The 9,985-nt window shown below is 60.0% G+C and overlaps 1 protein-coding gene and 1 long non-coding RNA gene across 2 annotated transcripts; one reads left to right on the forward strand and one right to left on the reverse strand.

Moving 5' to 3' along the window:
• Positions 1-1,054: 1,054 nt before the first annotated feature.
• CORO1A (coronin 1A) lies at positions 1,055-6,583 on the reverse strand. Its single transcript, XM_001150433.6, has 11 exons — positions 6,399-6,583; positions 4,717-4,915; positions 3,404-3,526; positions 3,179-3,308; positions 2,901-3,085; positions 2,623-2,742; positions 2,295-2,399; positions 2,037-2,182; positions 1,882-1,939; positions 1,555-1,770; positions 1,055-1,271 (listed from the first exon to the last, which is right to left on the reverse strand). Exons 2-11 carry the CDS (start codon positions 4,912-4,914, stop codon positions 1,167-1,169), a joined length of 1,386 nt encoding a protein of 461 aa, XP_001150433.1. The 5' UTR covers position 4,915; positions 6,399-6,583; the 3' UTR covers positions 1,055-1,166.
• LOC134808750 (uncharacterized) lies at positions 4,915-6,731 on the forward strand. Its single transcript, XR_010152330.1, has 2 exons — positions 4,915-5,620; positions 5,705-6,731. It is a non-coding gene; the product is annotated as an uncharacterized LOC134808750 (long non-coding RNA).
• Positions 6,732-9,985: the final 3,254 nt, after the last annotated feature.

The following is a 9,985-nucleotide window of genomic DNA, read 5'->3' on the forward strand; positions in this document are numbered from 1 at the left end:
TATAATGTATTTATACATTTAAAAATATATATATATATATATTTTTTTTGAGACGAAGTCTCACTCCTGTCCCCCAGGCTGGAGTGCAATGGCATGATCTCGGCTCACTGCAACCTTTGCCTCCCGGGTTCAAGCAATTCTCTTGCCTCAGCCTCCTGAGTAGCTGAGATTACAGGCGCCTGCCACCATGCCCAGCTAATTTTTGTATTTTTAGTAGAGATGGGGTTTCACCATGTTGGCCAGGCAGGTCTCGAACTTCTGACCTCAGGTGATTCACCCACCTCGGCCTCCTAAAGTGCTGGGATTACAGGCGTGAGCTGCCGCACCCGGCCTATTTATATTTTTTAGAGACAGTGTCTTGCTCTGTCACCCAGGCTGCAGTGCAGTGGTGCAATGGCTCATTGCAGCCTCGACCTCCTGGGCTCAAGGGATCCTCCTGCCTCAGCCTCCTGAGTAGCTGGAACTATAGGTGCCCACCACCATGCCTGGCTAATTTTTTATTTTATTTTTCGTAGAGACGGTATCTCGCCGTGTTGCTCAGGCAGGTCTCAAACTCCTGGGCTCAAATGATCCTGCCACCTCAGCCTCCCACAGTGCTGGGATTATAGACGTGAGTCCCCATGCCCAGCCTCCCTCGTTATTTTTATCTTTGGACCTGCAGTTTAAAAGATACCTACCCTGTAAGTGATGGTTGGTTCATTTCCTCACAAGCAACAGTGCCAGCAGAGTCACATGCAACGTGATGTTTTGGTTGACTAGGAAAGGCAGATTTTTGGTAAATTTGGGAATTATTGAGGTTCTAAGCTAGGGCCTTAAATAGTTCAGCTGTGTCAGCTCTGAGAAGGAGCTCGGAAACGGAGAGCAGCCTCCTGGCCCACATCAGCATGGCTGGTTTCTACCCACGAAGGCCCTGTTCCTGTGATGTAGTAAGTCAGGGGGCATCCCATATCCCCTGCCATGGGTCAGTCCCCTCAGCGCGGTGGAGGGGAAGCTCTAGGGCTGGTCGGTTCAGCAAACTGCGTGTCTAGGGGACCAGTCATCAGAGTCTGGGAGGTACCAGAAAATAAAGCCATTTTATTATGATTTTTTTCTCTGCCATGTGGCTGGGAATGGGAGGTGAGTGGATAGGTGTGAATGGCTGACCCTGCTGGAGGCCCTGCGGGGCTCTACTTGGCCTGGACTGTCTCCTCCAGCCTGTCCAAGCGCTTCTGGAGCTCCTGCACCGTGGCCTGGAGCTTCCGCATCTCCTCCTCCAGCCGAGACACGGCATCCTGGGGACCCGGTGCTGCATTAGGCCCAGCTCCTCCCTGGCTCCCCTTACCCCAGCATCTGCTGAGCCCCATCCCTAGAGCCCTGGCCTTGGGTCCTTTAGTCGCTCAGCTGGTTGCTGCCTGGAGACCTGCAGGCCTATCAATCTGAAACCTGTGTTCTGAGGCCTCAGGATTACCACTCCCAGCCCCGCAAAGATTCCCAATGTTGCGAGTTTGAGCTGCCCCAAACGCCAGCCCCACCTCACCCTCCCAGTTTTATTCCCTGGCTTCCCAGCCCTCTCACCGAGCTGGGAGTGCCACTGGCCTCTGGTGCTGCCCTCCTGCGCCCGGTGTCCAGGCCCCGGTTGACCCTCAGCTCCCGGCTCTTTGGGGGTACGTAGCCATCCTTGAGGGAGATGAGGAGGGGCCCAGCATCCCGACCCCCCAGCCACTCCTCAGCCGTGAGGGCAGGGTCGGGCCCTGCGGTGGGTGGGTACAGGTCCTCCTGGAACAGGTCCGACTGTGGGCAAGGCCAGGGATAGTGAGGAAAGCGCTTATGCCAGGACACCCCCCACAAGACCGCAAAGTCAGTGCCCAGCCTGGAGCCCAGGGTGGGGCGGGGGAGCATCACCTTTCGAGGCACTGTCATGGCAATGGGCTCACACCTCCGCTCGTGCAGCTTGTAGAACCTGTGGGAAGGGGAAGGTGAGCGGGGCCCACAGTCTGGTTGGGTGGGCTTCGGACTGCCCAAGGAGCATGCTGCGGTCAGGGCCGGGGGTCAGTCACCTGGCGATCTCACACTTGTTCACCTCCAGGCCACGTTTGGGCATGTAGCCCATGCCCCGCTGGGACTCCTTGGAACTGAACATGGAGAGATAGTGCAGGAAAGGGGCCTCGGAAGTGATCTCAAAGTACCGGATTGAGCTGTCACCCTGTAGGTGGCAGGTGTGGAGGGAGGGTCAATACCAGTGGATGCCCACTGCCCTGGCCCTCTCCAGGCCCATCCTGCCCACCTCCCACCCCCACCCCGCCCGACGAGGCCACCTTGCCACAGAGGTAGACGATGTTGGTGTCAGGGTCAAAGAAGGGCAGCAGGACACCGCTGCTGGTGTCCAGCTCCTGCAGGGACAGCGGCTCCTCCAGGTGCTTCTGTAGACACAGGTGAGAGGTAACATCCCAGGCCCTGGGATGGTGGTCTTCCCTGGGCAGTGACCTGTGAGGGCCCTCCCGACCAACCAGTGGGAACACCCATCTCACGCCTGGGTAAACTGAGGCCCATGGCCATCCTGCCAGGTGAGTGGCAGAGCAGGGACGAAACCTCCAGTCTTGGTTCCCAGCCTGGGGGCCCTCGGCTTCCTGCCCCGGCACTCACTGTGTCCCACAGCGCCACCTGCCGCTCACTCATGCGGCTGAAGCCCGTGGTCAGGATCTTCCCCTCCGACACGAACACTGCACGCACGGGCCGGGTCCCCTCGTGGGGACGGTCCTTCTCCTGCAAGGAAAGGGAGGTGGTAGGTCAGGCACCCATACACACCCTACGGGGCCAGTCTCAGGTGGAGGCGAGGGAGGGCAGCATCCAAGGGCCTGGCTGATGGTGGATAAGAAGGATAAAGGCTGTAGGGTCAAAGGTCAGGGTAGATGGCGACTCACAGCTACGACAGTGCCTTTGCGGGGCTCGATGATGCGCACGCGCTTGTCACGGCAGGAGGTACAAATGAGGCCTCCATCTCGGCTCCAGTCCACACTGTAGATCGTGTCTGGGTGCACCTCTGGGCCCAGTGTCAGCATGGCCGCCCCAGTGCCCACGTCCCACACCATGATCACGTTGTCACAACCTGCACGTTCCCCACAGTGTCAGAAGCCATGAGCCTCCTGCCCTCATCCACTGCAGGCCACGAGCCACCCCCAAGCCCCTCCTCCCGCAGCACCTGCACTGAGCAGCACGTTCTGGGCTGTGGTGTGCCAGGCCACAATGCCCACACGCTTGGTGTGGCCCTCCAGGGTGACGACGGGCTCCCGCAGGGGCAGCACCAGGCCCCCATCCGGGATCTCCCACACCTGCAGAGGAGGGGCCAGTGAGTCTTCAGGACTCCAAATGTCAGATCCCATCCTAGAGCCCCTCTCCCAGCCCCTGGGTCCCCACCACCACTCACCATGACTGTGCAGTCCTCGGAGCCACTGGCAATGACGTTGTCATTGTGCGGGCACCAGGCGATGTCTAGCACAGGGGCTGTGTGGCCACAGACCGTGGGCGCATTCTTGTCCACACGTCCAGTCTAAAGGCACAGCAGGGCCTTGGAGGTGCTTTTGCCTCCCAAACCCAATCCAACCTCCCCACACCTCCTTCAGAGAGGCCCAGAGAGGAAAGCTGTGGTGTCCCTGGGAGCTGGACCAGGGCCTGGGGTGGGGACGGGGGCGGGTTGTTCTTCTCTTGTTCCAGTCCCAAAATGGCCTGGGCAAACCCCAGGAGGGCTGGCCACGCATGGCAGAGGTTGGGGGCCGTGCAAGACCCTGGCAGAGTTCCCGCCGGTCTCTGTCTCAGTCTGTCTCTGCCCTTAGGGTTGGCACCCCTACCCCAGCTTCCCCGAGTGAGGCTTCCATGGGCACAACTGGCCCTGGAGCCAGGACAGGTGTATGGGGGCTGGGGGGGTGGAGGCGGCTCCCCAGAGAGCGAGTGTGAGTGGTGGGGCTGCAGGGGTGGGTCCTCCCAAAAGGAGAGGGGCCAGGGAGCCTGTCCCAACTGGCCCCAGGCAGGAGCAGAGGTTTGGAAATGGCTTCTTCCGGGGACAGCTGCTTCAGCAGGGCTTCCTGTGTGACAGCCATGTGGGGCGCGGGCCCAGCTCTCACCCCGACAACCACTTCCTCTTCTCTTTGCTTCCATCAGCCCTTTTAAGGTAACAACTTGGGGCCCATCTCCCCTTCCTGTCTTACCCCCCAAAGAGCACAGGAGTGTGCTGGGGGTGCGGGGCAGCAGCCAGCCAGCGGAGGGGGCAGCAGGCTCCAGGGGAGGGCAGGGCTGCGGGTGGGGGAGAGCACCTCTTGCATCATCCCTGCCTGCGAGCTGGGGGACAGAGTTGCTAGGTCCTCAGACAGGCCCAGAGCCAGAGTCCCTCCCAACCCTGAGAACGCTGCCAGGGCCCCCAGACCCCATCCCAACCCCCTCTGTGTTTCCATGGGGAGAAAGCCCCAGGCTGAAGCTCAGGAGGGCTGGTCATGGGTCTGCAGGACTGTCTGTAGTCCTGGTCACTGGTGTGACCCATCTTGTGTTGGCTCCTTCTGAGCGTCAGTTTCCACACAGCCACAGCACAGAGGAGCTGGAGGAAGTGTAAGGCTCATGGGGCCCAGCTCAGTTTTCCAGATGGCAACACAGGCCCTGGAAGGCCTGGTGACCGTCACCTAATCAGGACCTGCACAGAGCCATGGGTCTGGTGGAGGAGCTGCTCCCCCCAGGGCCCCAGGGGCTCACCTTGCCCAGGGGCAGCACCAGGAAGGCCCCTCCCCCGCTGGCCTCACAGATCAGGGCCACAAACTTAGGGTTGACAGCACAGAAGCCACTGTCCCAGGTGGTCTGTGAGACGCGCACATCTTCATAGCACTGGTCGGCCTTGGCCGGCTGTCCAAACACGTGGCGGAACTTGCTGGAGCGGACCACCTGCCGGCTCATTCTGGGGGCGCACAGCATAAGAGCATTTCTCCCTTCAGGTCAACTCTGATCTTCCAGTGGTCCCCACCTCCCCCAGGACACCCCTCAGTCTGGCTTTTAAGGTCCCAGCATCATCTTCAGGGGCTCCCTATTCTTCCCTCTGTGGCTGATGCCTGCTCGCCTTCCCCAGCCTCTCCTTCCGTCTAACCTGCAAGCCCCCTTCTCCCTGGCCCCAGGCCACTCTGAGCCACCCTCTCAATCTGTACCCTCAGCCTCTGCAACAGAGCCTGGCGTGGTGTTGCCCCACTGCATGTTTGTTGACTGACTGGCTGATGGATGCAGAGCCCGTCCTTCCTAATGGTTCAGACTCAGGCGTCATCAGCCCAGATGGCTCCGAGGGTGGGTTCTCTCTTAGTTACCGTGTCCAGAGCCCACCTCCCTCACACCCACACAGCGCTTCCTAAAGGCAGGGACAGGAGCTGGCCTCCCTCGCCTGCTGGCGTGGGGCTGGACACAGGAGGAAGTGGCGTGGGGGCTGCCCGAGGGGAGTGAGGCGGCAGGATAGCTTCCCCAGCAGGTCTCTGGCTCAGGTCCCGGTATCTCCTCCTCCCCATACCTCTGCCTCTCGCCTCCGCTCAGAAAAGCAGGTGCCCTTAAGAGCCATCTCCACCCCCATGTGAACTGCACACAGGAAAGGAGAGGCCACTCCGACTGCTCTGAGGTCCAGGTAGGATGGTTTCCCCCAGTGTCTGGGTGGGGAGCAAGGAACTCCAGGGGCGACCTTGTGCCACCGCATCACCTTCCTGCTCAGGGAAGGGGCCTGTGCTGCCGCTCGGAGGGTGCCATGCCCAGAGCCTCTGCCCCTAGCCTCAGCCTCGCCTACTCACTGGGGGCTCCAGCACCCCCGGCCACCCCAGGACTCCCGAAGAGGCTGCTAGGTCGGCCTGCCCAAAGAGCGGTGAGGAGCGTATGTGAAGAGCCCCAGTCTTGAGGAGCAGCCTGTATCTGGAGAGAGGGGAGCCCCGGACCAGAGGTGGGGGACAGGAAGCCATCGCCCCACCCTGCCTCCTCCCCCACCACAGGTACCAGGCCCGGAAACCACGGAAAGGGGAACTTGGTCTTTTCTTGTTTTGCTCTCAACCCCTTCCTGTCTCCAAGCCCAGGGCAGCTGCCCCGCTCACCCCACCCTGCCCTCGTCCCCACCCTCCCCGAGACTCAATTCCGTGGGGAGTCGGGCCCTCGACACTGTGCTGACCCCCGGCCACCCACCTCCATCTTGGCCGCGGTGGTCCCTAGCCCTCGCCTCCGCAGAGCGCTCTGGGGCCCCGGCGGCCCCCACTCCAAGCAGCGTCCCCCCACGGGCTGCTGCGCCCGCTACCTGGCCCCGGCGCTGGCTGGGTCGCGGTGACAGCCGCGCGCCCCCGCAGCCCGCGGCTCCCACGCGCGCGCCGCCCCACAGGTGGCCCTCGCCCCGGCCCACCCGCGCCTCCCAGGCCCAGCCTCACCTGCTGCCGAGAGAGGACAGTGACCCCCCAAAAGCCGGAGGTGAAGGAGGAGGAGGAAGAGGAGGAAGGAGCTGGAGGAGCCGGGGACTCGCCCGCTGAGGATGCTCTTGTCAAGACAATGAATGAGAAGCAGCCGTGCGCCCGCCTCCGGGGTGGCCGCGCCCCTTGGGGCGGAGCTCTTCCAGGCCCGCCCTGCGCTCTCCGGCCCCCGCTGCGGCCGCCTCCCTCCCCGGCCCCTGCCCGCGCACCGCGTTGGTCCCCAACCATAGCGCAGGCTGCCATCCCGGCTCCGGGAAGCGAATCTAAACTTCTTTTTAAAATGTCAAAACGCAAGAGCACCCCATTGCTTCTTTCCTCCCTTCGTCCGCCCCCAGCCTCCTCGCCAGCCTTTCCCTGGCAGGCACGAAAGCGCCCCAGGCCCGCCCGCCAGGCCTCGGTGCCCGCCCCGGCCCGGCTGCGCCGCCCCTTCCTCCCGGCCCCGCAGACGCGAGCGCAGGGGGCGCGAGGGGCGCGGGGGGCGCGGGGGGCGCGAGGGGCGCGGGGGGCGCGAGGGGCGCGGGGGGCGCGAGGGGCGCGGGGGGCGCGAGGGGCGCGGGGGGCGCGGGGGGCGCGGGGGGCGCGAGGGGCGCTGGGGGCGCGAGGGGCGCGGGGGGCGCGGGCGAGGAGGAGCCCCGAGCGCGCTCCTGGACCCCCGGGACCTGGCTCTTGCCTGGCTCTGAGATCTAAGCATGGGTGGCCCCGGGAGTCGCTTCTCCTCCCTGGATCTCCTGGCTTCATCGGGAACACCCCTGCCCTCCTGCTGAAATAATCCGGCATCACGGGCACCTACTTCGTGCCAGGGGCTACAGGGTCGAGCAAGGCAGGCAAGCCAGGCAGGTTTCCGCCCCTGAAGAGCCCAGCCTGGGGGAAGGAGGAGGAGCCCACGGCCGCTCCAAGCCCTGGCTTTGGCGAAGGCTCGAGGGCAAGGAGGAATAGTTCCCACCCTTGGATTCAGAGAGGCTTCTGGAGGCAGCAACAGTGGGCAGGAAAGGCCTGCTCTAGAGTCAGACTATGTCATGAGTGCGACCGCAGCCTGTCACCTGCTGAGTGAGGTGTTGCCGCTACTTAGCCTTTCTCAGCCTCGGTTTCTCCCTCTGTAACAGTCATACCTGCCACGTAAGAGGTATGGGGATGATTACCTAAAATAACCCAAGGAAGTCAGTAAGGACCTCATCTAGAAAGTGGCGGGTGCTTAATAAACGTTAGCTCTCAGCCATGCGTAGTGACTCACGCCTGTAATCCCAGCACTTTGGGAGGCCAAGGCTGGCGGATCACCTGAGGTCAGGAGTTCGAGACCAGCCTGGCCAACATGGTAAAACCGCATCTCTACTAAAAATACAAAAATTAGTGTGGTGTAGTGATGCACGCCTGTAATCCCAGCTACTGAGGAGGCTAAGGCATGAGAATAGCTTGAACCCTGGAGGCAGAGGCTGCAGTGAGCCAAGATTGAGCCACTGTTATCACCCAGTCTTCTCTGGGTGAAAGAGCAAGACCGTCTCATTTAAAAAAAAGTTAGCTCTCGTCATTCTTGTTTAAAAAGTATCTGGGCTGGGCCTGAATGGATTAGGAAGAGCCAACAGGCAAGGCTAGAGGGGTGACCTGTAGGCTGAGGGACAGCCCTGTCGTGTGGAGAAGTTCAAGGAACAGCAAGGGACGGGTTCAAGTCCCACCTCTGCCACTGACTGGCTGTGCGATCTTGGCCAAGAGGGCTAATCTCTCTGAACCTCATTTTGTCATTGGTAAATGGGGAATTAATAAGATTTGAACTGCCCATCTCACAAAGTTATGAGGCTCTGGCCGGGCGCAGTGCCTCACGCCTGTAATCCCAGCACTTTGGGAGGCCAAGGCGGGCGGATCACAAGGTCAGGAGATGGAGACCATCCTGGCTAACATGGTGAAACCCCCTCTCTACTAAAAATACAAAAAATTAGCCAGGCATGGTGGCAGGCGCCTGTAGTCCCAGCTACTTGGGAGGCTGAGGCAGGAGAATGGTGTGAACCCAGGAGGCGGAGGTTGCAGTGAGCCGAGATCGTGGCACTACACTCCAGCCTGGGTGACAGAGCGAGACTCCATCTCAAAAAAAAAAAAAAAAAATTACCCGGGCATGGTGGTGCATGCTTGTAATCCCAACTACTCTGGAGGCTGAGGCAGGAGAATTGCTTGAACCTGGGAGGCGGAGGTTGCAGTGAGCTGAGATGGCACTATTGCACTCCAGCCTGGGCAACAAGAGTGAAACTCCGTCTCAAAAAAAAAAAAATTAGCTGGGCATGGTGGTGTGCGCCTGTAGTCCCAGCTACTCGGGATGCTGAGGCAGAAGAATCGCCTGAACCCGGGAGGCAGAGGTTGCAGTGAGCCAAGACTGTGCCATTGCACTCCAGCCTGGGCAACAGAGTAAGACTCCATCTCAACAACAACAAAAAAGTTACTAGGCTCAAATGAGACAATAAATCTGTAAATCTTTTATAGATTATTCAATTGTAAAAACCTTAGGGCTGTACTGTACTCAAAGGCCTGCGACTGGACGGGACTAGACCGAGATAAGGTGGGTACTCTGATGTGCCGTCTCCCACAGAAGTGACAGGAATAATAACTGGCTTTTATTGAGTGCCTACTATGTGCTGGGCACTGTTCTAGACACTATACTATGTTCATGTAATCCTCATAGCACCCCTGGGTAGCAAATACTATCTCCATTTTACAGATGCAGAAACTGAAGCACACACTGCCTTCAGCTCTGGAGGGCCTCATGTCCACACACAGGACGAGGGCATTGGTGAAGGACCTGAAAACTAGGCTCCTGAAGGTGGCGAGCCTGACGGCCCTGGAGAGGGCAAGGTGCAGGCAGACAGTGCTGCTTTCAGAGGCCAAGTGGGCTGCAGCAGGGGAAGGGGTGGGCAGCCTTGGGGCTGCCACAAAGGACAGGGGCAAGGCTGGTGGGTGGAGGTTCTGGGAAGCAGATGTCCATGCAGCATAAGAATTAGTTACAGCAGTGAGTGGGGAAGGCCCTGGCAAGGCTCTCCATGTTTGAGAGGGGGACAACCTTTTCAAAGGGTGTCCTTATAAGGGATGTCAGAGGGCATTTGCCCAGGAGCGGCGAGAATCACTTGAGCCTAGGAGTTTGAGACCAGTGTGGGCAGCATAGCAAGACCCCATCTCTTAAAAAAAAAAAAATGAAATTAGCCAGCTGTGGTGGCATGTGCCTGTGTTCTCAGCTGCTTAGGAGGCTGAAGTGGGAGGTTCGCTTGAGCCCAGGAGTTCCAGGCTAACAGTGAGCTGTGATTGCACCACTGCACTCCAGCCTGGGTGACAGAGGGAGACCCAGTTTCAATTAAAAGAAAAAAAAAGGGGGACCTTTGCCTCTCTTGTTCCTGCTGGTTTAGCTCTTACCATTGCCTCTCTCTCTCTCTTTTTTTTTTTTTTTTTTTTGAGACGGGGTCTCCCTCTGGCTGGGGTGCAATGGCACGATCACAGCTCACTGCAGCCTCAACCTCCCACGCTCAAGTGATCCTCCCATCCATCCTCAGAGCCTCCCGAGTACCTGGGACTAG

Source organism: Pan troglodytes, chromosome 18 (genome assembly GCF_028858775.2).
Source record: "Pan troglodytes isolate AG18354 chromosome 18, NHGRI_mPanTro3-v2.0_pri, whole genome shotgun sequence".
NCBI lineage: Eukaryota > Metazoa > Chordata > Mammalia > Primates > Hominidae > Pan > Pan troglodytes.

Excerpts from the sequence above, each read along its gene's own strand:
- CORO1A (XM_001150433.6), bottom strand. The coding sequence starts at position 4,914 with ATGAGCCGGCAGGTGGTCCGCTCCAGCAAGTTCCGCCACGTGTTTGGA. Across the intron at positions 2,400-2,622 it reads AGGTGGCGCTGTGGGACACA|AAGCACCTGGAGGAGCCGCT; the intron begins GTGAGTGCCGGG and ends CTGTGTCTACAG. Across the intron at positions 1,940-2,036 it reads AACAAGTGTGAGATCGCCAG|GTTCTACAAGCTGCACGAGC; the intron begins GTGACTGACCCC and ends CCCTTCCCACAG.